This window comes from Acomys russatus, chromosome 4 (assembly GCF_903995435.1).
Source record: "Acomys russatus chromosome 4, mAcoRus1.1, whole genome shotgun sequence".
In the NCBI taxonomy this organism is placed as follows: domain Eukaryota; kingdom Metazoa; phylum Chordata; class Mammalia; order Rodentia; family Muridae; genus Acomys; species Acomys russatus.
In genome coordinates, this window is record NC_067140.1 from 58,517,346 (window position 1) to 58,544,807 (window position 27,462).

Genomic DNA, 27,462 nt, shown 5'->3' on the forward strand with positions numbered 1-27,462 from the left:
CCTGCTGCCCACGCTCCGCTCCTATAAAAGGGGGGCTCTGTGTTTCTTTGTAAAGGCTGCTGAAAGCTGCCAAGCCAGGAAAGAGAGAGCTTCGGGACATCCCGTCTCTGCACTTCTTAGAGGAGAGCCGCGGGGCTCAGACTTTCTTTCCCTCATCCCAGCTCGCTGTCCGCGTGCAGTTCTCATACTTCTTGCAGGATGACTGTGTGGGATGGGGTGATGCCCTTTTACCCCCAGCCCAGGCACGCTGCCGGCTTTAACGTCCCGCTGCTCATTGTCATCCTGGTATTCTTGTCTTTGGCCGCCAGCTTCCTGTTCATCTTGCCTGGGATCCGTGGCCATTCGGTAAGGAGGTCGTGGTGGTGGTGGAGGGGTCACTCAAAGCCCTCCTTACAGGGGTTCTAGAAGTTCATATCGTGGGGTAAGGAGTGATATGGAGAGCATTTCTCGGGAGACTTGGGACAGACAAGACTAAGGAAGATTCCCCCATAAATAGTCAAGCTGAGGACCAACAGGAGCAAATTCAGAAGTCTAGTGAAGTAAGTGACCCTTCCCAGCCAGGGAGAGGGACAGCCCCTGGTCCAGGATATCCCGGGAAGAGACTCCAGCTGCCTTTATTTTGGAGGCTGCTGCAGAAAATGAGAACCAGCTCAGTAGACCTGGCATTGAGTCTAGGCTTCCGGTGTGGCCAGGACCCCCTCCCGTCTCTCTGAATGCCTCAGCACCCCTGTCCTGTGCTCTGGACAATGAACTTCTGGCCAAGAGGATGGATACTATGCTTTTCTTACTGTGTTGAGTTAGTTAGACTCAGCAGGTTCCACAGAGGGTTCAAACGCATAGCAAGCAGGAGAAATTACCTTAAATCTGAGTTCCCAGCTCAGATGCTAAACTGTACACTGTTTCAAGTCTGGGAAGACCTTTAATCTTTCTGTGTTGACCTTTGTTGGCTTGGGGGAACTGGTGCTTCTAGAAAGATCTGCAGTTCCTCTCCTTTAACTGACTAACCAGGTCGTTGGGCCTCCCTCTTCTGGGAGAGGTGACCCTTGCCTGCCTGACACTTGTGAGCTCACTGAGCCTCGCCAAGCAATGATTGAATTAGAGGTAGAGAACAGGTGCCAGACAGCTGGGGGCATAAAGGTGGCCAGAGAGTGCCAGGAAAGGTAGACCTGGACATCGGGCAGGGGGAATGGTCATGGAAGCACACGACCAGAAAACAGCAGGAATGCCATTGGCTTAGAGGAACTTCAAGAAAAAGCGTGCGAGAGACATCAGCCTCAAAGGGTCAGAAATGCAGCTGAGTGGGGCCAAGGCAGGCAGGTCTTGAGGAAGGGTTGGGCAGTACCCAAGCCTGACCCAGTGTCTGTCTTTTCCTACAGCGGTGGTTCTGGTTGGTGAGAGTTCTCCTTAGCCTGTTCATAGGTGCAGAAATTGTGGGTGAGTGCATGGTGCAACTTGTGGGGCTGGAGTAGGGAAGGAATGGCACAGAAAAACGGGGTCCCTCTTCCACTTTGTACCCCTTTCTAGCACACACCCCCAGCTGTTCTTTTGCTATGGTTTTTTTTCCATTTGTTTTGAGACAGTCTCCCACTATGTAGCCCAGGTTGACCTTGCCCGGGTACCACCCTACCCCTCTCCCGCTCTGAGCTAATGCCCATTATTCTGCCCCTACCATGTTACTACACCAGGCTCCTAGACCTTTGTCTTTCTGTCCCATCTCCCATCACCAGGCTGCTAGTTCCATCATCCCACTCCTCCCCCCACCCGCATGTCACTGTGTTTATCTCATCATAGCTGTGCATTTCAGTGGAGACTGGTTCGTGGGGAGAGTCTGGACCAATACATCCTACAAAGCCTTCAGTCCAGCCCGAGTTCAAGTCCATGTCGGTCTGCAGGTGGGACTGGTGGGCGTTAATATCACACTCAGAGGTGAGGAGACAAAGTGGGCTCTTGGGGCTGGAAGATCCCATGATTAAGAGCCGGAGAAGTAAGCGATGTTAAGCAGTGGTTCTCAACATGTGGGTCACGACCCCGACGGCCCTTTCACAGGTGTTGCCTAAGACCATTGGAAAACACAGCCATTTTAACATTACGATTCCTAACGGTAGCAAAAATCACGGTTATGAAGTAGCAAGGAAAATAATTTTATGGTGTGGGGGGGGGGGTCACCCCAGCACGAGGAACTGTATTAAAGGGTCGCAGCATTAGGAAGGTTGAGAGCCACTATGTTAAAGGATTCTTTCACATGCCTTGGATTCAGAAAGCCTTCGGTTTAATTGGATTTGTTTCCCATACCACTGCCTAACGTTTTCCTATCCCCTCCAGTCGCCCCACCCTTTCTTCCCTGTCTAAAAATGTTTAGTTTCCTTCCGGGTCCCTGGCTTTGCCCAGTGCCATGACCCCCACGGCTTCCCGCAGGAACACCAGTGCAGCAGCTGAACGAGACCATTGACTACAACGAGCGGTTCACTTGGCGTCTGGATGAAGACTACACCAAGGAGTACGTTGATGGCCTGGAGAAGGGACTGCCGGACCCAGTGCTATACCTGGCGGAGAAGTTCACACCCAGCAGTCCTTGCGGGCTGTACCACCAGTATCACCTGGCCGGCCACTATGCCGCGGCTACGCTGTGGTGAGCCTGTGATGGGGATCGGGCAGGGTGCTTGTGACCTGGGCGGCGCGGCCTCGGGAGCTGCGAGTTGGAGTCACAGCTTTGGGGTTAGGGTTGCCTGGCAATCTGTAAAAACCGTGGGATTCACGTCCCAGCCACCTGCGGGCCGGCGCCAGAGCTCGCTCTCCCTGGGGGGTTTCCCCTACACCTCCAGCAGGGAATCCCGGCTCAGTGCACGCTGCCTTGGTCCCTCGCAGGGTGGCGTTCTGCTTCTGGATCATCGCCAACGCGCTGCTCTTCATGCCCGCCCCCCTCTATGGAGGTCTGGCTCTGCTCACCACCAGCGCCTTCACGCTCTTCGCTGTCTTCGCCTTCGCCTCGGTCTCCAGCGTGCCGCTCTGTCACTTCCGCCTGGGTTCCTCCGCCCTCACGCCTCACTACGGCGCCTCCTTTTGGGTCACGCTGGCCACCGGTGAGTGACCCACAGATGCTCACCTAGTAGTGATCAGGATGTGTATAGGATATGCGCTATCCAGCTTACAGAATGAGTTCTCCTTCCCTCCCTCCCCGTCTTACCTCCCCCGCCTACCCTCGCACCCCCACCCCATCCCCATGCAGGCATCCTGAGTCTTCTCCTCGGAGGGGCGGTGGTGATTCTCCACTACACTCGGCCCAGCACTCTTCGCTCCTTTCTGGATCAAAGTGTCAAAGACCGTAGCAATCAGGCAAAATGGAACTCGGCCCTCATCCTCGACAACCCGCAACATGAGCAGTTTGGGACCCCGGATTCAAATATTACCACTATCCTGTGACGAGTACTAACTCTGGAGTCCTATCCCGGGATACCACGGAACTGAAGACAGCATTAAGAAAGGAGCGCTGCTGAGTCTGGGGGACTAACTGCCCATTGGAGGAACGCGAGGAGGCGCCCTGGAGTGTGTCCTTTGCTCTAGAGAGTGATTTTCTCGGAAGAGTTGTAAATAAAATTTTTGTTTTGTTTTTCAAAATTCCTCTGCCCGTCAGTTTCCTTGGCTTTTCTTGGCCCTTGGTGCTACACAACCTTAGCCAACTTTGTTAGGCTAGCGATAGTACTGTACGCTCAGGTGTTGAGAGAAAAGACAAACACAGAAGGGCTCTGGGAGAGGCGCGCCCCCTAGTGAGGCCTGAGAGGAACTGACAGACACCTGCGTCTTCGTGAGCTGACCAAAAGGTGTGGTGACATTCTGTCCAAGTCTCCCTCTACTAGCCAAACTGAATGTACTGGGAACAATTAGGGTTTTGGCGTTGATTCACTAATTCTTTCCACTTGTCTCCTTTTGTGTTTGTGCCTGAGAGCTAAGAGAGAGGTCTGGAGAGATGGTTCAGTGGTAGAGCAGTGGCTACTCTTCCAGGGTATTGGGGCTGGAGTCCTCATACCTACATGGCGACTAACAACTGCCTGCAACTCCAGTCCCAGGGCATGTCTGCAACGCCCTCTTGTGGCCACCAAAGACACTGCCTGCAAGTAATACACAGCCATACATGCAGGCAAAATATTCATACACATTATATATACCCTGAGATTTCTTTAAAAGGTCCCCCTCCAAACCCTACCATCTTATGTAGTATACTTGGGAACTGAAGGTTAAAGTGAATGTGTGACACAACCAGTTAATGTTAGAACTGGAACAAGATGTTTGTTCTCTGCGCAGACCCAGAAGTCACACAAGCTGTAAATGCAAGAGAAGGAAAGGAAAGCAAAATATGGGTGCTGATGGCACTTGATGCCCAATGACTTTGTTATGAGCGAGGTTGGCACCTTGAAGAGGCAAAGCAGAGCCGAGCGTGGTGGCGCATGCCTTTAATCCCAGCACTCGGGAGGCAGAGGCAGGCATATCACTGTGAGTTAGAGGCCAACCTGGTACACACAGTGAGTCCAGGAGAGCTAAGAATACACAGAGAAGCCCTGTCTCAAAAAACCAAAGAAGAAGAAGAAGAAGAAGAAGAAGAAGAAGAAGAAGAAGAAGAAGAAGAAGAAGCAGCAGCGGCAAAGCATCCAAGAAGATGGTTGCTGTGCAGAAATAAGAGCCATCCCTGTGTTGTTCTTGCCATAAGAACAGACTTTATGTGCATGTCTGACTTTGAGCCTTGGGACTTTTGCTCATTTATTTCTGGCATTAGAAGGTTGTGTCTCTTTATTCTATCGCATCTACCAATAGGAACTGGGTATCTGATGCAACCCTAACCCACTTCCTGGGCAGTTCTGGTGGTCTTAAGGGTGCTCCAATGAGGTCTGGAGTCACTCTGGAAATTCAGGTGGCTGCCGGTAGAGGAGCATTACAGGGCACAGTCAGACTCGAAGTGTTTTCCCTTAACACATGCCTCGGAGGATGCCTCTGACATGGGTATGTCCTGGGTCTCCAGACTCTCGGCCATGGACCGGTAGCGGGGGCTCAAGAGACCCCCTTCCTCAGAACCCCACTCCAGCATTGGGTCCTCTGAACTCTGGTTGAAGAAAGCCTTCAGTCTGTGAGGTTGCATCTTGTGGGCCACTGCCATGACCAGGCCAAGCAGAATACACAGCATTCCTGAGGATGAAGGTGACATGGGTCTTGCCTTAGTCCTAGTAAGTCATACCAAGATCATCTAAGAGCACCAGAGGAAGTCTGAGGGAGGTCTGGGTCCCATCCTTAGAGTAACTGGAATTCATAGAGCTGGCTTGGGACTCTGCTGTCCTGAATTTTCATACCCCAAACTGAGGGAGAGGAAGAGAGAGAAGGCTACAGACAGAAAATAGGGACAAGTGGGAAGGAAAGGGGACATGGAGGTGACGTGGGTGAGTAGACAGAGCGTGGTAGGAGATAAAGCAGTAGGAACAGGCTGGTTTAGGGCGTTTGGGGTAGTGTGAGGTGAGGGCGAGCAGGGGCTCTAGGACAAGACATGAGAATGTGGTTAGGGGGTGCAGGAGGGGGACACACAACTGGAAGATTTGGAGGACTTGTGTAAAGAGAGCGTGACAATGAGCGTGACAGAGAAGGTACAGGGAAGAGAGCATTGATGGGGAGAAGAAATGACGTTGGAGAGAGAAAGCCAGAAGATGGGGAAGTTAAGAAGGATTAAAAAAAAAAGGGGGGGGGGAGGAAGGCAGCCATCTTGACCTCTAGAAGCAGACGGTCCACCGCACCAACATCATAGCCCTTCATCTTGATCCCGAGCCTCTCTCTTTAGTGGGCGGCCTCACCTGTGGCCAACGTGATCCAGAAAGCAGGCCCGTGGTCAGTGTACAGCACGGCAGTGCCCAAGCGCAGGGGACATGGTGAGATGAGTGATGTTGTCAGAGAGAAGAAGAGCAGCGCCAAGAGCTGGAAAAGGCCAGCAGCCAGCAGCATGTGGCCACCGTAAACCAGGACCGGCATAGACAGCAGCACGTTGGCCAGAAGCCAGCAGAGGAACGCCGCCCTGGAGAACCGAGATGCCATGTGAGGACCCCGCCCAGGCACCGCTACCTGCTGGAGAGGATTGGAGGGCCCAGGCAGAGGGTTTCCCAAATTACGAAGGGGGCAATCTTGCCTGTGGGCTTCCCAACCGAGAACTGAGGTTACTGATGCCAGCTCCTCCCACTCAGGATTTCCCTTGAGTGGACACCAGGTGGCTAGAAAACTCTGTTGAGTTTAGGCCAGTAGAGTCTGGCTCGTGCCGTATCCATGCTCACCACAGCATGGCTGACGCATAATGTCCTGCCAGACGGTACTGGTTGTACAGGCCACATGGGCTTCGTGGGGCGAACTTCTCAGCCAGGTACAGCACCGGGTCTGGAAGGCCTTTCTCCAGTGCCTTTGCATACTCTTCGGCATAGCTCTCGCCCAGGCGCCACATGAAGGCCTCGTTGTAGCGGATGGTTTCATTCAGCTGTTCCACTGGGGTCCCTGAGGAATAGGGCAGCTTGCTGAGTAGGAAGTCAAGGACTGGATGGGGCCATTCACCTTGGGTAGGAGGGTTCGTTCACACCAGGCAGAAGGCCAAGAGCTGGCAGCTGACAGAGAACACAGCTCCTCATTTCCCTTCCCACCGCCATCCCCTCAACATCTACACTTCCTCAAAGCTCCAGTGCCAGACAGGCTGTTCTGTGCCCCACCCCACCCCCAACAAAATACATCAAATACACCTCAAAGACGCAGACCAGCTCACCCTCCCTCTCCCTCCCACATAAGCACCTCACCTGTGAGTGTGATGTTGACGCCTCCAAGCCCAATCTGCAGTCCCACGTCCACGCGGACCCACTTGGGACTGAAGGCTTTGTATGTTGTGTTGGTGTTGACTTGGCCCACAGACCACTCAGAACTGAAATTCACAGCTGGGATTGGGGAGTTGCAGCTCAGGAAGGGCTGGGCATTACTGGGTTAGTCAGAAGAAGAGCTACAAAGGCTCCATGTCTGAACTTGTCATAGCTGCGTACCCATTCACTAGCCCATGTCTGGCTTGTACTAAGTCTCTCAACCACTATTGTGGGATGAAGAAAATTTTCCATGTTTGTACTCTGCTTAACCCTTCTAGTCCATTTAGGGAGACAGCCACTTTCGCAGCTGGGTAAGAAAGTATTAACATAAACCATTATGGGCAAACACAGACAACTTCAATTAAAAAAAAAAATCTGTTTTTCCCATTTCCCTAATCGCTGAAGCCAAACAAGCAACACCCCTGCCCCAAGATTCTTCCTGCCAGCATTTGTTATGACCCAAATAAAATTTCAGAAAGATTGTGAAGATGCATCCTGCAGGGCTTCCCTGACCCACACTCTCAGGGCCAGGACAAGTCAGGGACTAAAACCATAGTGAGAAAAGTGTATGGGCTGCATCTGGAAGCCACCCTGAGAATCAATGGCTGCTATAGAGAAACAAAAAGCAGAGAGGCAGGCCACAAGACAGAGACAGCTGCCACGAGTCTGTGGCATTTGGCACTCACCCAGGATCACAGCCCCGATGAATAAGCTGGTCACCACCCGGAGCAGCCAGAACAGTCTCTGAGTTAGAGTGGGTGGATTTAGTGAGCATAGCCTTCCTTTTAAGTTAGCCCTTCCTCATTCTACGATAGGGTAAGCCAGGAGCTCTACAGCTGAGCCTATTTGGCCAGTGAATATCAGTGTGTCTGGCCCAAAATCATGCTCCATCTGTTGGCTCAGTGAGTGGGGATCTCTGCACTAGAGAGTTCAGCATTGGGGTTCCTCCCCCGAGTCTGTGTCTAGACAGAGTCTGGGCCCCCTCCTCATTCTTGAAGCTGAAGTCTCTCTGGGGGTGGAGTCTGCAGGGCGGGGGGTTTGTTTCTTACCGTCTTCCCACGGATGCCAGGCAGGATGATGATGAAGGTGACCAGTGCAGTCAGGAAGATGGTGATAATAATAGCCAAAGTAGTGTCCATTGGAAAGCTTGGCTTGGGGCCAGTGTAGAAGGGCAGGGTGTGTCCAAGAGCAGCCATTTTGGTAGGGGGTGTGCAGGGGTGCTGGTGCTGCAACGATAGGTGTTGGGGGGTGCTTCAAAGAATAAACCAAGCCAGGTGTGTTTCCGAAGCCCATGCTGTTGATGCCTTCCAGTCTTCACTATGTTTACTGCCTTTCAGCCATCCGTCTCATCCTTTGGCTGGGACAGACTCAGGGTCTCAGGAAGCATCTCTGCTGCCCTATGTGCCCTTCCTAACCTCTCAGCCCTCTAAATCAGAGCCCTCATCTCCCTTGGGCCCTTTTTGTTTCTCCTGGGAATATCCGAAGGGGGTGGGGAACGGAGAAAAACTCTCTTTTGTTTCCCCTAGGCTCTAGCACAAGCAGATCACAGAACATAAAAACAGCTGTATTTACTATCAAACAGAACCAGAAGGGTAGGAGATGGAACAGATTATGAGACGATGGCCTTTCTTCATCAGTCTGCAAAAGGAACAAAGGCCAAAAATCTGCTAAGTGTACACTCCAACCACATCAACAGGGGGCTGATCTCTAGGCCCAGCACTGCCTAGCCTCTTAAGCAGCCTAGCTCCCAGGACTGGTGATTCCAGAACAACCAGAATAAACATTCTATCAAGCACAGTGCTGAGTCCACACGTTCTACCATTCCATGCAGCATAGGGCCCTTGTCTTCCGCTCATATCCCTACAGGGTGTTTCAACTCAAACACTGGCTCTGTTCTTCTCTGCCTGTTGCCTGGCTGATCTTATTTGACTCTTGTCTGTCCCTTCAGACACAGAATCTTAGTAAAATGGTATGTGGCCACTTCGTCAGTGTTTAGACAGAATTAATTGCAAGACGGTTTCACAGACCACGGAGAAAGAAAGTACTGCCAATTAAACTATAGCAGCCACTGTGGTAAAATGCAGCCCAATCTCAGAGATAACAAAATCAGGGGTGAAAAAAACTCCAAAACCAAGAATCACTGTCCCAGTTCTGTTTATTCTTCTAAGTGTGATGTGTACTGCATTCTCAGGAGGACCCCTGACTTAATCTGAAGCAGGGGGGAGGCCTCCTAAGTGGGGAGGTAAAGCAGCAGTCCTGGGGTCACACAGCTCCAGAGCGTTTGAATTCTGCCTTTGTCTTTTGCAGCTTCACCTCTATCTAGTCTTACTGAAAAACCAACATAATAATGTTTACTTCAGAGGGTCATTATGAAGATGGAATGAGACTGGGTATGGAAAGTACAAATAGGGAATGCTATGGCATCAAGCAAAGAGACAGTGAGACATGCAGTTTAGCTTTTAATCCTGTCTTTTGGGCAAGTCACACAGCTGTAGCTTCAGTTTTTAACGTGAAAGTTTTGTTTCCTCCTCCTCCTCTCCCCCTTTTTCTTCTTTTGGTTTTTTGAGACAGGGTTTCTCTGTGTAATAGCCTGGGCTGTCCTGGTCTCACTTTGTAGACCAGGCTGGCCTCAAGCTTACAGTGATCCACCTGCCTCTGCCTCTCTGAGTGCTGGGATTAAAGGTGTGTTCCATCGCACCTGACTGTTTTGTTTCTTAAGTGCTCAACTCTTCCAGCTCAGAGAAATACTCATCTTTTCTCTAGCTTTACAGATCCTCTGAGGCTCTTCCCGCCACTGCCTCCTCTAACACCACCTCACCAGCCACCTTCATGCTCTCATGGCTTGTCATCCCTTTCCCCAAGCATAGAGTCAAGTGTCTCCCAACTTAGATCACAAACGGAAGACACTTTGTTGATCTCCGCACTCCCACTGTCCGGCCCTACCCTCTCCTCCTCACAGCTAGGATTTTTGATGGAACAGTCTGTGTTGGTGTTTCCATATCTTTATCTATTCCTAGTCTCCTTGACCTATTGTAACCTAACTTTTCTGCATCCTTACCTTCAGCAACACCTCACTAAATAACCTGAAAGGAAAGCCTCGCTTTTCAGAAACCGTTTTAACTTGTGGTATGTGATACTTCAGAACATATCTTCTTCCTTGAAACTTACTCTTTGATTCCACAGCACCATGTTTTCTTGGGTCTCCTACTACTGCCCTCCCCCGCTCCCCGCCCCCCCCCCCCCCACCACATAGGCTCTTCCCCTTCCTCTCTCTCAAACATACTGCTCAGGAATCTTGATTCTCTTCCCTTAGTGTCATTCAAGGTTTCCCTGGATAACCAGGCATGGTGATGCACCTCGTAATCCCATCACTGAAGAGCTTGAGGCAAGAGAACTGAGAGTTCCGGGCTAGCCTGAGCTATATGGTAAGACAAGAGGACTGAGAATTCCAGGCTAGCCTGAGCTATATGGTAAGGCACTCTTTCAAAATCAAAGGAAAATAACACTTAGGTAATCTCATCTCACCATGGCTTAAAGTTCTTAGAAGTCTCCCTGAGCCCCAAACTCAAAAGACCAATTGCCTCATGAATCTTTCCACTTCGATGTTCCTTTGGCATCTCACATTTAACAGACTCCAAATGGAATTCTCTGCCACTCTGCTTTTACTCTATTCTATTTTCTTTTCTTTTTTTCCTCACTACCACCCATTAATTAAAGATGCCAGAACCAGGATCATCTCACACCCCTGCGCCATGCATTTCTTGAAATTATTCATCAGTTGCCTTCTCTGCTGCCTCTGCCTATTTTAGCTTCACTCTCTCTTCTTGCCTGGTGCAAGAATAATTTTTCTAATGAACAACTGCGATCATTTCACTTCTCTGCCCTGGGTAAAATCTAATTTTCCTCCTATCACACCCCAAGTGCTTCCTGAGCAGTGCCCCATGCCCCTCTCCCTCTCCCCCCTCCCCCCATGGCTGACGAGCTTTTCCAAGCTTCCTGCCTTTGCGTGTGCTATTTACTCTCTCTGCAATGTTCTACCCTGACAAATGCCTTTTCTCACTTCTAGTCTCCGCCCACTTTGCCTTCTCTGTGAAGTTCCCTCTACTGCTATCGGGCCAACGGGAAGGTTCCCACTCCACCATTTCCATTGTGTTTTGAGCATGTTTCCATAATCGCAATAATTACCGCACTCCATCTCTTTGAACATTTCTCTCCCTTTTAGGCACAGTCTCCTTGAGGGCAGAGATTTAATCTTCCCATCCTTGCATCAGCTGCATGTAGTGTAGTCTAATCAAGCTCTAGGTCGAATCAATGAATGAATTATTTCTGCCGCCATCTCTTCCTGAGTCTTCACACAAGAGGGAGCTATGCCAGCTCATTACCCACACTGTGCTCTCACAGTAGCTGATACAATGCTAAAAGCTGCACAAGAAGGAAGGCGGCTGATGAACCTGGTCGATATTTAGTACATTTAATAATCTCAAAAGCAGCCAACCAACCAACAAACCTGTCTGGAAACTGTCTTCCAATAGCTAGACTCTCCAAGAATTGTAAAGATGCAAACATAAATGTCTCTATTTAGTTGAACAGGGAGCATACCTTAGCTGGAAATGTATAGCTAAGGGTCTGTTATTTTGAGTGGCTGGTAAGATGATGTCTCCAAGGTTAACTAAGAACACTCGCTGTTCTTGCAGAGGACCTAGGTTCAATTCCCAACAACCACAACTGGTAACTAGTTCAGGAGGATCTAATGCCCTCTTCTGGCCTTTGCAGGCACCAGTCATGTACTTGGTACACTGGCATATATGCCTGCAAACACTCATACAAACAGGTTTTTTTTTTTAATTAAAAAGAAACTGGTTTTTTAAACAATGTAATTAATAGTAACATTTTATTTTAAATGTTTATAGTTACTTGTGCATTTGTCTCCTCAATGTGTGTGCACATGTGAGTGTGTATGTGTGTGTGTGTGTGTACTTCCCACTGCATGCATATGGAATCGAGAGGACATCTTTGTGGAGCTGTTTCTCTCCTCCCATCCTTATGTGGGTTCTGAGGCTTGAACTTGGCTTGTCAGGCATAGTCAGCAAGTGCCTCTTCCAAATGTGCTGTTCTGCTGGCCTAGTGACATTTATTATAAAGCATAAGTTGTTTTTTGTTATAGTGAATTTTTTTTTATTTATGACACTCAAACTGAAACTTATATTTCTAAGACAGTTTATATAGGAAGAAAGGCTATACAAAGTAGAATACCTTAGGTCTTAGTTAAATAACGGGGCATGGTGGTGCATTCCTTTAATCCCAGCACCTGAGAGGAAAAGGCAGGCAGATTTTTTTTTTTTTTTTTTTTTTTTTTTTAGTTGGAGGCTAGCTTGCTCTACACAGCAAGGTCCAGGCAACGCAAGGCTACATAATAATGATGATGGTGATGGTGGTGATAGGGAAGGGAAGGGAGGGGAAAGGAGAGGAAGGAAGAAGACATGGATTAAAATAAAGCAAGATTGTTACTAGGAAGAACTTATACTACTTGGGCCAGTAAGACGGCTCAGTGAATGAGGCTGCTTGCTGCCAAGCCTAAAAACCTGACTTTGACCCCTAGAAGCTACATGGAGGAAGGAGAGAACTGATTTCTAAAAGTTGTTTTCTGATGTCCACACTCATGCCATAAAATGCAGCCATGCATGTGCACACACACACACACTCACACATACACACACGCACACACATACACTCACATATGCGCACACATCATACATACACACACACACTCACACACGTGCCACACTCCAAATAAATGTGAAAAAAAAATGAAAGGAGAACCCACATTACATGTTTGAATTCCAGCCACAGGTATTTGCAACATAAGCACCTATTAGCTAACTTAATGCGTCTTGGTCAGGATCACATATTCCTAGTGTTCCTGTGCTTATTTTAATGAGAGGCTATAAAAAGTTTTGTGAGCATGTCTCATCTCTATTAACATGATGTGTCAAAGAAACACCAACAAAAGGCTTTTGTGTGTGTGTGTGTGTGTGTGTGTGTGTGTGTGTCTCAAGTACTGAAAGGACATTGTTCACTTATTTCCAGTTCTCCAAAACATAGATTAAGGACGACAGGAGCAAAGGAGAGCTGGTGAACACAGTTGGTCTTGCTTGGTCTCTTCTTTTAATAGTTGGTTTTCCACGACTTAGCTATTCCTTACCCTACACTGCCTGGCGTAGTCAGGCTGAATTTTCACGACTGATACTAATTTGGCTTCATTATTATGCTAACAGGGCCTCAGCAGGAGGAGACGAACTGCAATAAGAAAAGCGGCAGGAACTCTGCTTTTCCAACAAAGCCTGCGTTTCTCACGGGACGGGGACCGGCTCTCCCTCTCAGGCTTTGACAAGTGGAGTCTGGCGGTAGAATTGGTTCTAATCTAGCAGGATCTCACATCAATGCTACTTTACCCCAGTCCCTGGGCTCACTGGCATATGCATGCGTTTCAGACTGATGAGCATAAGCAGTCACAAGACAGTCACCCACACACCTACCAACTTAAAACCACAGACGGACGAAGGGAGCAACCTGACTTTGTCATGCTTAGCAACACCATAGGGGTCCCTGTGATAAGTCGGGCGCTTTCTCACTGAGAAGGGCCAATTCCTCCACTTTGGAGTTTGGCCTGGAGGGCAGCCTTTAAGTATTAAAAGGCTTTGCCCCGTGTTCAGTAGTATTTCAGATGGAGTTACCTAGTTCTTACCTGTAACAAGATGAAACGGGAGCCTGCAGAGTGAGGACGGCTAGCTCCCTATAAAGGCAGCTTAGATGGCGTGCCTAATTTGTCCGGCACTCTGATGTGTGTGTGATTCACGGCTACCGGAAGGTGATAGTTTATTTCCTTGATTGAAGTAAAGCCCGTTAAAGTTTACAGCTCTGGCTGGCTAAAGGGAATCCTTTTCCGGAACACCTAACCTAGTCCTCCTTCCTAAGGAAGGTAGAGGTGTGTGTGTGTGTGTGTGTGTGTGTGTGTGTGTGTGTGTGTGGTGAGGGGTCGTGGTGCGGGTGGGGGGGTGTTCCTCAGTGATGGGGAACTGAGCAATTCAACTTACCCAGACTCCAGTTAAGAGAAATAAAGTTTCAGTATCGTCAAATCTTGTGACTGTTGTAGCCTTAAGAAGTTCTCCTTCCTTGTCTTAATTTCTTGGCAAACTTTCTCCTTCACAAATCCCCACTTGAGCTGAATTGGTTGTGTGTAGACTCAAGAAGTGCGCCCCTAGGGGTTGGTACAGGAGCAGCACTTCAAGGTCTGATCTCTGGGAAACGGCGGAGACTCCGGACCCACGCGCGATCCCTGGTTCCCTCTCTTCTTCTCTTTCAGATACTGTGTGCGTGGCACCTGGCGCTGATGATCGTCTCTTCCTTTGGGAACTCACAACGTTCCTGGTCGTGGGGATAGGGCCGGAACTGGATTCAGACGTTGAGGTCCTGTCACCAAAACCATGAGCTTTGTCTCGTCTGGAGTCTCTTCCAACTCTCCATTCTTCTAACTTAACTGCAAACCAGGTTGTGACCCCACAAACCCGGCCTAGTGTCTTCCCCGCTTTCCATTTCAAATCATTTCAACTTTCTTGGCCTTGGCACCACGCCCTCGGATAGGGGACCGACTGGCGTGTTAGGACAATGCTCCAGCGCCTGTGAACTCTGCCTCCACCCTTGAGACATCCCCCCCACCCCCACTATTCCCTACCCGTGCCTGCACCCCGGACAGCTATAATGAAACCTAGAGATGAGGCTTGCAGGACGGCGAGACCTGAGAGGTCCCACCAGGAACCCTGGTACCCAGATTTACGGGTTCGGGGGACAGATGGATGCCTTGCTTCGGCGCCAGGTCTGATCTGTGGTTGGATGTTGGGTGATTATCTTTGCTTTAGAGCCCTGACCCCGACTGTGTGACGAGGCTCTGGGGACAGCTCTCCTGCTCCGCACCCTCTCTGCCTTCTACCCTCTTCCTCAGGCCCCTCCAACTTGCGGAGGGAGCTTGCCCTTCCTGCCTCCCAAACGGCCACACTACCTGAACCCTAGACGACACCGCAGCCCTGCATCCTACACAGTCTCACCTTTCACGCTCTGGTCCCCTGAGAGCCTCCTGGCGGGTCCCCGCGCCGGCCTCTATCCCGCCCTACTGTGCCCCGCCCCAGAGCTGGGACGCGCAGTCCGCTCTTCACCCCTGAGCCCCGCCCGCCCCGACTCAGAACTGGAGAAGCAGCCAGAACCGAGCGGGCTACTACGAACCCGGTGCCAGGCCGGAGCCAATCTGCAGTCCCAAGCTGGGGCGACCAGAGGCTAAGGTCAGATCCCACAGCGTTTCTCCAGGGTCCGTGGGAGAGGGTGCTCCGAGGGAGGGAGCTCCAGGGGACGCGACAGCGGGGAGGAAAGGAGCATTCACTGGTGGGCCTCCTTTTCTGCGGAACAGGAATTGTAGCCTCATGGACCTCTAATCTTTTCCCGGGGCTGAAAAGAACCCAGCTAAGGCATGAGCTCAGCACACGGAGGTTTTGAAAAACCAGGGTCCTCTGGTCCTGAGAATGTTGAGTGACCTAGTTTGTTTGAGCCTAGAGGGTTTCTTGGCACCAGCACATCATGCCAAGGGGAGACTTTGTTGGTCTTCAGAACACAGGCGTTACTCCGTGCTCTTCAGTCTTCAGATTGCAATCTCTGTGGCCTTAACTCATCTTATTCCCACCCCAGGGCGAACATAATCACTATTCTAAGACTTTGATCTGCGGGGGGGGGGGGGGGGGATGGGGGCGGGGGGGGGGTGTCGGGGATGGCCATGTGGGGCAAAACCCAGGCAGGCAGGCTTGTACTTTCCCTGATTCTGCCACTGCCTGGGGCTTCGTTGCCCTGCAGTTGTGCCTTCACATCCAGATGGTTTGGGAAGTCCCCACATCCGAGTGTCTGTGTAAATTGTTAAGGGCTACCTTTCTAGTTTGCCCCCACAGGCTGGCCTGAAAGCCACATTTGGGGGTCCAGGTTCCTGAAGACTTGAGTGGGAAGGGAATAGGGAAACTCAACCATGGCCGGCTGGCTACTCCACCACATCCTGCGTGCCAGCTTCAACTCTCCAGAGCCTCCAGCTCTTCAGACACCACTCACGGCCACTCCTGGAAGAACCCCTGAATAGATGGAATAGTGACTTGGGGACCTTGGCCGGCTGTGGTCTTTTTCTTTTGTCTAGTAGGAGATAGAGAGAGATGAAGTCACTTCCTAGGTTCTCTCCTTTGACTGGATAGCCCACTCAGGAACCTGGGTTTTCCCTGAGCACATGACTTTTCACCATCCAACCTCCTGTTGCCTCTGTTTCCCTGTTGTCCTACGCGGGTTGTGGGCCTGTGGAAGGAAGGAAACCAGGGCTGAGACATTTCAGCAGCTGGAGAGGCATCTTCTTAAGTCTCTTCACGGCGGGGAGTCATGCCTCTGTCCGAGTTTGCATTTGCACCTGTCAGGCTGTTGGCTTGAGTTCAACCTCACCCTCACATGTCAGATTCTGATCCATAGTGCTGGGGAGCTCAAGCACATTCACCGCCATGGCTAGAAGAGGACCACAAGGGCTGGGTCAGAAAAACATGGGTTACCTCAAATCCCACAGAGCTCGGGCAGCAGACCGGACATCTCAGCCTGCATCTCTAAGCTCCCTCTTCCCAAGCCAGACTCTGACAGTGGAGCAGACTGTGTGGGCCAGCAGCTGGGCCAATGCAAGGGTGCTCAAGGCGTACTCAGAAACTAACGTTCACGAGGGCAAGGGTGGCTCTGTTTTGTTCATCACTTAGTCTCCAGAGTCTAGGTCAGTTCTGTACACATATATCAGTTATTTGTTGAATGAATGAGAGACCTTCAGAGAGAGGGAGTCTCTTGTTCTCTTGGGTTTTTTGTTTGTTTGTTTGTTTTTTGTTTTCGAGACAGGGTCTCTCTGTGTTAGCCTTGGCTGTTCTGGACTTGCTTTGTAGACCCGGCTGGCCTCAAACTCACACCAAAGCACCTGCCTCTGCCTCCCCCCAAGTGCTGGGATTAAAGGCGTGCACCACCATGCCGGCCTTTCTCTTGTTTTTTGTTTGTTTGTTTATTTGTTTGTTTTTAACTACTCAAGCAACGTGGTGGGCCCAACTCCGCAGCCTTGATTCGTAGGGCCCTGCGAAGGCCTCACCCTCGTTCTTTGGAATAGCGGTGGTGGTGGGGGGGGGGAGGGCTCATCCTTCTATTCTCTGTTTTTCTAGGTCTCTGTTTTGAAGTATTCCAACACCTAGTCCCTCATTACTGTTTTCTTCATGGGCTTCCACCCAGCTCTGGCCTGGATTCTCCTGGTTGGGACATTGACCTCTTTGGGTGAGTATAGATAGGAGGAGAAGCTTGCATAGGGCCAGAGGGACCAATGCCCCCCGGGCTTCTCCAAAGATGTGCCGTATCATTTCTGTATCATCCAGAAGATACGATACCCTGCACATGCCAGGTGCTTGTTTCTAGCTGATGAACAAATGGACAGATAATAGAATTAAAGTGATTTCTTCTGGTATGTGGCCCTTTCTCCTCTGTCTTCTAGCCTCTTTTTTTTTTTTTTTTTTTTTTTTTTTTTTTTTTTGGTTTTTTGAGACAAGGTTTCTCTGTGTAGCCTTGGCCATCCTGGACTCACTTTGTAGACCAGGCTGGCCTTGAACTTACAATGATCCGCCTGCCTCTGCCTCCCGAGTGCTGGGATTAAAGACGTGCGCCACCACCGCCCGCCTTCTATCCTCTTTTATAAGGTAAGTTCTGACTTGAAACGGGAAAGACTGAGTAAACAATAAGGCAACATAGCATCTTGGGGATAAAATTAAACTCCAAAGCTAAAAAGGACTCACCAGTGTTTTTAAAATAAAATTATCTGGGGCAGAGGAAATAACTCAGTGGTAGAACATTCACTCGGTATATATGAGGCCCTGGGGTGCGTCCCCGGTGCTGAAAATTTTAAAAAGCACAAAATAAAACACCCACATCAGAACATGATATGACCCACAGCAATTTCAGACTTGGAAGTCTGAGAGCTTTAGAATCCGTGGCTGTTCCCTGTAGTGCTCTGAAGAAGGAAGTGGATGCATGACACTACAAGTTAGGTTTAAAAGAGTGACACACACTTGCTATGACAGCACTTTGTAGGCAGAGGCAAGAGGATCAATAATTTAGGGCATCCTCCGGTACATAACAAGCTCAAGGTCAGCCTGGGCTACTCGAGACTGTCTCAAAACAAGCAAACACGAGCAAATCTTGAAAGTCGTTTGCATCTTGGGAGATGACAAATGAAGACGAACCTCATGGCTACCAATGGCAAGATAGCGATTTGGACCCTACACTTGTTCTCTCCAGTACTCTCCTTTTCTGGGGCTTCATTTTTCTCTCCCAGGTCATGCCTCTTATCCCTAAGATACACTCTCTCCCAAAGCCCCTTCCTTGGCCAACTACCAGTTCATCTTACTTAAGAGGTCTTGTGTGTGTGTGTGTGTCTGTCCTACTGTCCTAGGTCCTTAGCCAGATTCAAATATCAGAGCTCAAGTCATTTTCTTTCCTGGTGTGTCTGTGTGTGCACATGTGTGTGCGAGTGAGAGTGTACACAGCACCCACAGCTTGAAAATCCAGTCTTTGATCTAAGGACAATCGGGGGGGGGGGGGGCTTCTTTTTTCTGTTAGCGCCCTTTCTGCTGTTCTCTTAGGTGAACAGAGAAGTCCTCTAGCTGTTGGTGGTGGTGGTGGCAGCGGCAGCGTGTGTGTGTGTGTGTGTGTGTGTGTGTGTGTGTGTGTGTGTGTGTTTTGGGGGGGGTCTGGCTGGTCACCTGATCTACTGATCAAGAAGATTCTAGACTCTGCCTTCTTGTCCTGCTTCCTCAGTCTCCTCCCCAACTCCCACCCCTGCCAACAGCTGAGTGTTCCTTCCTGGACTGTGAGTTTTTTTGTTTTTTGTTTTGTTTGTTTGTTCTTTGTTTTTTGTTTTTGAGACAGGGTTTCTTTGTGTAGCCTTGGCTGTCCTGGACTCACTTGTAGACTAGGCTGGCCTCGAACTCACAAAGATCTGCCTGCCTCTGCCTCCCTAGTGCTGGGATTAAAGGCATGCACCAGCACACCCGGCTCTGGACTTTACAGTAGCATCATAAACAAGAATTAGGGGTTGGAGAGGAGGCTCTGCAGTTAAGAGCACTAGCTGTCCAGAGGACTTGGGTTTAATTCCCAGTATAGACATAGCAGCTCACCACTGCCCCTACCTCCAGTTTCAAAGGGATCTTTCCCATCTTCCCCTGGCTCCTGCGGACATCAGGCATGCATGTGGTATACAGTCATACACACAGGCAAAACACCCATACCCATGAAATAAATAAACCTTTAAAAGACCAGGAATGAAACGAGGGACAAGATGTCCCAAAGGAGGAAGGAGCAAGGTCATTCGCCAGATTAGTCCTTGGTCTCACCCAAGAAACTGGGAGGAGGACCAGAGTAGCAGCAACACACCTCTGCCTTGGGGCTTTGCTCAGTGGGAAAGAGCCAAGCCCCCCTTCACATTCCCTGGTCCAGTGATGGGTCACAGAATGACTTGTCCTCCCTAGGTAATAGGGTGTGGCTGCCTCTTGTTCCTTGTTGCATCTGAGGGCTGGGGATGATATTTGTCCTGGCGTGTCTCCCAAGGACTTGAGGTGTGAGGAGAGCCCAAGCTTGTGCGTCCTCTGCTGGGTTGCCACTGTCCTCCCTCTCCGCTGAGGCCATTTGTCAGCAGGCACTGGGTGGCTTAGAGAGTAGGCTTGAGTGTAGAAAGCACTTGGTCCTTTTCCCTCCTTCTATCCTTCCTCCTCCTGCTCTTTCGAGTATCAGAACCACAGAACCCGTTCCCCATGGTTGCTCCTGCTTGGTCTCTCCTGCATGCACCTGCCCAGCTGCCTCTTTCCCTTTATTTTCACACAGGCGCTCAGAACTCCATTTCTTGGGAAGTACAGCGACTTGATGGATGGTATAACAACCTCATGGAGCACAAATGGGGCAGCAAAGGTAGGCGAGGGCGAAGTTAGCTCAAGGGCCAGGGTGGTACCCGCCAGGGGAGAGTCAGGGTTGGCAAGGATCATTCACCAAAGGCTGCCAGTATCTAAGACCTTAGGGTTCAAGGAATGGAAGGAAGGCAGAAAGAAGAGGTCAAAAAACGCTCCCTGGAGTAGAGCGGTTGCTAAGTAACCAAGAGTACTTGCGACTCTTTCAGGAGACCTGGGTTCAGATCCCAGCACCTCTTTCTAGAATCTCCCAATCACTTGCAACTCAAGGTCTATGGGTTCTGATGCCTCTGATCTCTTCAGGCACATGCACTCATACTCACAGACAGACAGATGCACACACGCTTGCACACACAACTGAAACCATCCTTGTCTTTACCTCACCTATGCCAGGTTCTCGGCTGCAGCGCCTTGTTCCAGCCAGCTATGCAGACGGCGTGTACCAGCCCTTAAGAGAACCCCACCTCCCTAACCCCCGACACCTTAGCAACATGGTCATGAGAGGTCCAGCAGGACAGCCCTCTCTTCGGAACCGTACAGTCCTGGGTGTCTTCTTTGGTGAGAACCTCAGTCTCTGGAGGAACATAGCTGGTAGGAGTCAGTTGGACACCTCCGCGCCTAAGGAGTCAGGAGGGGGATGAGAAAAGATGTGATGGAGAATCAAAGGTGGGGATGAGAGATGGAAGAGGAAGCCATCAAAAAGGGTAAGAGTAAGGCAGATGCAGGGAGGACCCGTGCTGAAGTGACCTTTGGCAGGGACATGTGTCTTCCTTGTGCTAGAAGAGGCTATGGAGGGAAGGAGAAGGGAATTCCTCCATTTGGGGCAAGGGTTGAGGTACAGACTGTGGGAGACTGTCCCTGGGACCCTGCTGCTCCTAGAACAGGCCGAGAGAAGGGTTGTGGCTATAGCAGAGAGGGGACTATTAGGGTGGTAGGGTGTCATAAGCTTAGTCACAAAGGCCTGGTCCTGTAGCAACGATGGCTCCTGTTGGCCGAGTAGGGCACCCATGCTGGATCCCATGTGACTTCCTGCTTGGCCGCAGGCCTCAAGGGAGGCTCCCAGCTGCATGTTGGAGCTGGTGCTGACAAATCTGCCTGCTGAAGCGTCACCTCTGAACACCTCCCAGTTACCAAGGAGAATGCCAAACTGACAATGACAACATCTTAGAGCAGGTGTAGGCACAGGCTAGCCAGGGGAGACAGAATTGGGAGGGAATGTGGAGGTCAGGGCTTGGACTTGCCCATAAGAGGAGATGACTGTTCTGAAGCTTTGAGTAGGGTTGGTTAAAGGACTCCCTCCATACCTGAGGCAGGGAAGAGCATGGCCCTCAGCTGGCCTAGCAATCCCAACTGCATTCTGGGCAGGTTACCACGTGCTCTCGGACCTGGTCAGTGTGGAAACGCCAGGATGTCCCGCAGAGTTCCTCAACATTAACATCCCTCGTGGGGATCCTGTCTTTGACCCCCAAAAGACCGGAGATGTGGTACTACCCTTTCAGAGGAGCCGCTGGGACCCCAAGACTGGACAAAGCCCCAACAACCCCCGGGACCTGGTGAGGCCAGGAAGCCAAAGGCAGGAGGGCAGGCAGGCAAAAAACAGTCTGCTGCTGGACTCGCTGGAGGCCTGGGTTCTGGCTGGGAAGCCTGGGTAGGGTGAGGCTCTCTCCCACCTTCGGGGCACCTGCCTGGCACCCCTGACCCTGCTCACCAGCACATCCCCCACAGACCAACCAGGTGACTGGCTGGCTGGATGGTAGTGCCATCTATGGCTCCTCTCATTCCTGGAGTGATGCACTGAGGAGCTTCTCTGGAGGACAGCTGGCTTCAGGGCCCGACCCTGCCTTCCCGAGGAACTCCCAAAACTCTCTGCTCATGTGGATGGCACCAGACCCCGCCACGGGGCAGGGTGGTCCCCAGGGGCTGTATGGTGAGCCTGTGGGAATCCCAGCAGGAGGGGCAGGGTTGGAAGCCCCAGGCTGCTGGGGGACCCTACTGGAGAAGGGGGGTCTGCCTGTGGGTCTGGGCTCCCCTGGCTCATGCTATTGTCCATCTCCTGTTCTGCTTCCCCACGTGGATGCAGCCTTCGGGGCCCAGCGTGGGAACAGGGAACCCTTCCTGCAGGCCCTGGGCCTGCTGTGGTTTCGCTACCACAACCTGTGTGCTAGGAGGCTGGCACAGGAGCACCCGCGCTGGGGGGATGAGGAGCTGTTCCAGCATGCTCGCAAGAAGGTCATTGCCACCTACCAGGTGAGTCGTGATGCCTGCCCTGTGTTGACCTGTGTGCAGGGTCCAGGGAGACTCTGCTTCCTGGGCAAAGCTTCCCTGGTCTGGGACAAGGCCACTTCCCGATGTGCTCCTTTCCAGGAGGGCCCTTCTTCCGGGAAGGCTAATGTCTAGGAAAACTACTGCTGTCCATGACAGAGGCAAAGCTCTGTTTGGTTTGATCGTTACATAACATCCTCCTCTCCTCAGTATATTCTTTGATAAACTTAGCTCCTGATGCCTTTGCCCCCGTGATCGGTCTTGATGGACAGACAAGTCTTCCCTGGCCTCAGCTTCCTGCCTGGCCCAGTCCTACACATGTGACTTTTTATCTCTTTATCCTCAGAACATTGCAATGTATGAATGGCTGCCCAGCTTCCTGAAGCAAACTCCCCCAGAGTATGCAGGTGAGGGATGGAGAGAGGAGGGCTGAGAAATTGCAGAGTATCCCTTGGAGAAAGGGTGGTAGGATAGATTTAAAGCCGTAATGTGTCCACTTCTCCTTTTACGTCAGGATACCGTCCATTTCTGGACCCCAGCATCTCCCCAGAGTTTGTGGTGGCCTCTGAGCAGTTCTTCTCTACCATGGTGCCCCCTGGGGTCTACATGAGGTAGGAAAGGAAGCTCACAGGTTTGCATTTACCTATGATTAATAAAAATCTGCCTTCAGGAGCCCTCAGGATAGGATTATCATATTAGTTTATATATATATATATTATATATGTTTATATATTAGATTATATTAGTTTGAAGCAGCTAGTTTCTAAAGAGTATGGTGAAAATGGAGGAACAAGAAAAGTGTGTGTAGCCGGGCGTGGTGGCACACGCCTTTAATCCCAGCACTCGGGAGGCAGAGGCAGGCGGATCGCTGTGAGTTCGAGGCCAGCCTGGTCAACAAAGCGAGTCCAGGACAGCCAAGGCTACACAGAGAAACCCTGTCTCGAAAAACCAAAAAAAAAAAAAAAAAAAAAAAAGAAAAGAAAAGTGTGTGTGTGTGTGTGTGTGTGTTTAATTGATCATTGTGCCTGGTGCTGGTTGTCTGTAGTCCATGATCATATGCTTTGTTTGTATATATTTGGCCACTGCTTTATCAAGACAGGACTATGTAGCTCTGGTTGGCCAGGAGCTTGCCAGGATCCTGCTGCCATTGCCTCCTATGTGGCTTGATTACAGAAGCACACACTTGACTGATCAATAGAAATATGTCTATGTTCTTTTTAAAATGTGTACATAGCTGGGCAGTGGTGGCGCACACCTTTAATCCCAGCACCTAGGAGGCAGAGACAGCCAGATCACTGAGTTTGAGGCCAGCTTGGTCTACAGAGTTCTAGGACAGCCAAGTCCACACAGGGGAACCCTGTCTCAAAAACAGCAACAAGACAACGTGTGCATATAGTTGGTTGCAGTGCCTCATGTCTCTAAAGCGGTCCCGCTTGCTGAGGAAGCGGATGTGAGAAAAGGCCTTGCACTCAGCAGACCAGTGTACACAAAACGGAAAAACTTAAAGAAAGAAAGAAAAGAAGAAGCTTATGCTTATTGTCTCTAATCCCAGCACGTCAGAGATGGAGTCAGAGGAACAGGAGTTCCAGGTTATCCTCTGCTACACAGAGAATTAAAGGCCAGCCTGGGCTACTTGGAACCCTCTCTAAAAAAAGACAGTACACGTATTTATAAGTAAAACTAGATATAGACGATGATGTGTGTGTGTGGTGTACATACACTAAGCCCTTATGTGTCAGGCTCCCTGTCTACTCAATCAACCTCAGATTTTAAGTACCTGGAAAAATTCCCTCTCTATTGATAATGTAGATGTTTTAGGATCATTCTTCCTGAAATAACAAAATCTAATGACTGTTTAGGTAGCATTTGTATTGTTATATTAAGTATCATAAGAACGTGGGGTCTGGGAGATAGCTTAGTGGATAAAGGACCTGGCACTCAAGCACAAGGACCCTAGTTCAAGAGTTCAATCTCTAGAATCCTGTAAAAAGGCAGACATGGTGATGCAGGTTTGTGATTCCAATGCTTAGAAGGCAGAGACAGGTAGATCCCTTGGGCTGGCTGGTTTGTCAGCCCAGTCTAATTGTTAAGCCCCAGATCCCAGTAAGAGACCCTCAAAACAAACAAACAAACAAATGAGCCAAGGTAGAAAGCTTCCAAGAATTGACATCTGAGGATAATCTTTGGACACTACATGTAGGCGTACACACATACATGCAAACCTACACATGCACCTGCACCTGTAGCACTCATGAATGTGTGCACAGACATATATATGAAGACTCAGACATTACTTAAACTGCATGCGCTGGTTGCATAGATTATAGGCAAATATTATGCCATTTTACATAAGGAACATATGATATGCATCAGTGGTTTTGCTATTTATCAGAGTCCTAGAACCAGTCTCCAGTGGCTACCAAAGGATCCCTAACTGTGTGTGAGACTGCTAGTCTCTCCTCCCTCCCTCTCTCTCTCTCTCTCTCTCTCTCTCTCTCTGTCTGTCTGTCTGTGTTCTTATCCACATAGAGAGGATGTGGATAGACTTTTCAGATATTTGGTCAGATGGGAGGTAGGACCCTTCTAACAGGTGCCTTGGTTACACAGCAAATAAGGAAGGCCTGGGACTCCTGGCTGAAGTGTGACAAAAGATGACCTAATACTTGACATTAGGACCCTGTGGTCTCAGTAACCACTCTTGATCCTTTCATTTTAGGAACTCCAGTTGCCACTTCCAGGGAATTGCCAATCACAACGCAAGTTTCTCTGGAGCTTTCCGGGTCTGCAACAGCTACTGGAGCCGAGAGGTCAGGGTTGGAGACACATAGTGTGTGTGTGTGTGTGTGTGTGTGTGTGTGTGTGTGTGTGTGTGTGTATGTCTGAGTGTGTGGAGAATTGGATAATAGGCCTGAAGTAGGCAGCTTGGATGGGCTAGAGTGGTCAAAAGCCAGTCCCCTATCCTCACCTAAGGGCTTTGTATGAGAGACTCGGGGGTAAGAGGGGGGAGAAAACTATGTGCTCAGGCATGGCTCCACATTTTTACTGTTCTTCTAGTATATTTCCTCTCCCTTGACAACACTGGGTCCCTGGAGACTTTGGAGCACTCAGCTATGTTATCCCTCCTAGACAATTGCTGGACCCTGGGGTATATACACCCCTAGCCTGGGTCTCTCTTCTAATAAAAAGTTCAGACATGTCCTATGGCTTTTTCAGGACCACAGAACAAAAACGAGCATCTAGATGCTCTGTTGTCCTTGCCAATCATACTGTCAAATCTCCGAAGAGAGAATAAATGTTTATAAATCCTCTGTGCTCCAACACATCACCTTTGGGTGGGGATATCATTTACCCTGGGTGAGGAATTAACCCTGAAGTTGAGAAATGCTCCCCAGAGCAAAGAACATGGCAGGTTCAAGGGTGCGTCAGATGTGGTGCAGGGAACCAGGCTGCCCAACCTCTGGCCCCATTAGCCACGTCTCTCTTCTCCCCACTCCTTAAGCACCCCAACCTACAAAGTGCTGAAGACGTGGATGCACTGCTGCTGGGCATGGTCTCTCAGGTCGCTGAGAGAGAGGACCATGTGGTGGTTGAGGATGTGCAAGGTGAGCCAAAGGCTGTCCCTGCAGGCTGTGAACTTCTGACCCCGGGAGGAGATGCAGCTGGACCTGCAGAGGCAGGCAGGGAGTTCTCAGGGCTGAGCTTCTGATCCACTGATCACGGTTCCTCGTGGGGCTGTTTGGAGTGGTCTGGGATGGAGTTGCGTTGGCGGACCTCAACTTCCTCCAACCCTTTAGTCTTTCTTTTTCAGATTTCTGGCCTGGGCCATTGAAGTATTCCCGTACAGACTACCTGGCCAGCTGCCTGCAGAGGGGTCGGGATCTAGGCCTGCCTTCTTACACCAAAGCCAGGGAGGCACTGGGACTGTCTCCCATTTCTCACTGGCGGGACATCAACCCTGCACTCTCGAGGAGCAATGGCACTGTGAGGAAGGGTCAGGACCCAGAGAGCCAAGTGGGAGGGCCTGGGTGCACTGTTCCCAAACAGAAAAGATGGACAGTAAAACATGGGTACCAGAGACACACTTGGTGAGCAGGCAAGACTCATGCAGGTCACTTTCAATCTTGTGCACCAAAATAAGAGATTCCAAGCCCAGCAGGATTTGACTTTGACTCTGAAGGCCCAGGTCCAACAGATATGCCAGACACATGCCTGGTAGGCGTTGTTTTTGTTACTCTTAACAGTCCCAGAGTGGGTAGTGCAGGTCCTTGGCTTAGGGACAGCTATGTTTCTCTGTACTGCTATTCCCGCCATCTTCACCCTGAGTTAGCTGTTACACTCTGAGCTGTTGCCTGTGGGCAAATGGCATTGTCTGCTCATCAATAGACCAAGTTTGCTTGCCTTACCACTTTGGCACAGTCATCTTGGCACACTCACCTAGGCGTAGAGGTGTTTCTACAATTGTGTGCATTGTAGAGTTACTGTAAAAAAAAAAAAAAAGAATCAAAAGCTTATTATAAGGAAATGCTATGTCCAGCCTGCTGTCTCATGCCTATAGTTCTAGGATTTGGGATGACAAAATCAGGAGGTTCAAGAGTTCAAGTCCAGCCAAGTTCCAGGCTGGTCCAGGCTACAGGAGACCCTGTCTCAGGAAATGCTCTTCTCGCCCTTCCCTAAAAGTAATGTATACAGTGGTCTCACAAACTTTGTAGAATCTACATAAAAGTAGGAATCAGGAGACAAATGAAGAGTAACAAGTCTTGGCTTTAGCAAGGTGTCACTGGAATTAAGCCGGTACTTAGAATACAGGAGCCCGCAAGATGGCTTGGCTGGTAAAGGAACTTGCTGCCACACCTGACAACCCGAGATTGATCCCCAGGATCCTCATGGGGAAAGGGGTAAACCGATTCCTGAAAGTTGTCATCTGATCTCTACATATGTATCATAATGCATTCACACACACTCACACACCTTACACACATACACACACATACCTCATACACACACCTTACACACAAATGTAATAAAAATGTAATTAGGGTAAAAACAGGGAAGGCAGAGGCAGAAGTATCTCAGTTCCAGACCAGCCTGGCACAGAGAGAGACTCTGTTTCAAACAAACAGCGATAGATAGTCAGAATTTAAAAAACAAAACAAAAAAAATCACTCTCAACTTGAATGCATGGTCGTTCCTCTGCCTCAGTGGTGGGATTACAGGTGCGAGCAACTGCAACCACAAACTGCTAGGGATTTAGTTGTTTAAAGTTTTCTTTTTATTGTTTTTAAAGTCTAAAGATA

General features: G+C 50.0%; 3 protein-coding genes across 3 annotated transcripts in view; 2 read left to right on the top strand and 1 right to left on the bottom strand.

Moving 5' to 3' along the window:
- The first annotated feature begins 90 nt into the window (after positions 1-90).
- Duoxa2 (dual oxidase maturation factor 2) lies at positions 91-3,431 on the top strand. Its single transcript, XM_051145041.1, has 6 exons — positions 91-345; positions 1,377-1,434; positions 1,792-1,926; positions 2,416-2,629; positions 2,866-3,080; positions 3,227-3,431. Exons 1-6 carry the CDS (start codon positions 199-201, stop codon positions 3,418-3,420), a joined length of 963 nt encoding a protein of 320 aa, XP_051000998.1. The 5' UTR covers positions 91-198; the 3' UTR covers positions 3,421-3,431.
- A 1,301-nt stretch (positions 3,432-4,732) lies between these two features.
- Duoxa1 (dual oxidase maturation factor 1) lies at positions 4,733-15,033 on the bottom strand. The gene is made up of 8 exons (XM_051145042.1): positions 14,966-15,033; positions 13,958-14,333; positions 7,913-8,089; positions 7,550-7,607; positions 6,807-6,941; positions 6,300-6,513; positions 5,829-6,046; positions 4,733-5,175 (listed from the first exon to the last, which is right to left on the bottom strand). The coding sequence occupies exons 3-8, from the start codon at positions 8,057-8,059 to the stop codon at positions 4,925-4,927; spliced, it is 1,023 nt and encodes a 340-aa protein (XP_051000999.1). The 5' UTR covers positions 8,060-8,089; positions 13,958-14,333; positions 14,966-15,033; the 3' UTR covers positions 4,733-4,924.
- Positions 15,034-17,120: 2,087 nt separating this feature from the next.
- The window catches only part of Duox1 (dual oxidase 1), a 34,267-nt gene continuing 23,925 nt past the window's right edge, over positions 17,121-27,462 (top strand). The window contains exons 1-11 of the mRNA XM_051144519.1: positions 17,121-17,231; positions 19,827-19,910; positions 20,300-20,464; positions 21,272-21,459; positions 21,632-21,833; positions 21,987-22,153; positions 22,515-22,575; positions 22,683-22,779; positions 24,885-24,975; positions 25,668-25,770; positions 25,977-26,149. Coding sequence (XP_051000476.1) covers positions 17,174-17,231; positions 19,827-19,910; positions 20,300-20,464; positions 21,272-21,459; positions 21,632-21,833; positions 21,987-22,153; positions 22,515-22,575; positions 22,683-22,779; positions 24,885-24,975; positions 25,668-25,770; positions 25,977-26,149 — 1,389 coding nt within the window. The 5' untranslated portion in view covers positions 17,121-17,173. The remainder of the gene's footprint in view (positions 17,232-19,826; positions 19,911-20,299; positions 20,465-21,271; positions 21,460-21,631; positions 21,834-21,986; positions 22,154-22,514; positions 22,576-22,682; positions 22,780-24,884; positions 24,976-25,667; positions 25,771-25,976; positions 26,150-27,462) is intronic.

Excerpts from the sequence above, each read along its gene's own strand:
- Duoxa1 (XM_051145042.1), bottom strand. The coding sequence starts at position 8,059 with ATGGCTGCTCTTGGACACACCCTGCCCTTCTACACTGGCCCCAAGCCA. Across the intron at positions 7,608-7,912 it reads CTGGCATCCGTGGGAAGACG|AGACTGTTCTGGCTGCTCCG; the intron begins GTAAGAAACAAA and ends ACTCTAACTCAG. Across the intron at positions 6,047-6,299 it reads TATGCGTCAGCCATGCTGTG|GGCGGCGTTCCTCTGCTGGC; the intron begins GTGAGCATGGAT and ends TCGGTTCTCCAG.
- Duoxa2 (XM_051145041.1), top strand. The coding sequence starts at position 199 with ATGACTGTGTGGGATGGGGTGATGCCCTTTTACCCCCAGCCCAGGCAC. Across the intron at positions 346-1,376 it reads CTGGGATCCGTGGCCATTCG|CGGTGGTTCTGGTTGGTGAG; the intron begins GTAAGGAGGTCG and ends CTTTTCCTACAG. Across the intron at positions 3,081-3,226 it reads TTGGGTCACGCTGGCCACCG|GCATCCTGAGTCTTCTCCTC; the intron begins GTGAGTGACCCA and ends ATCCCCATGCAG.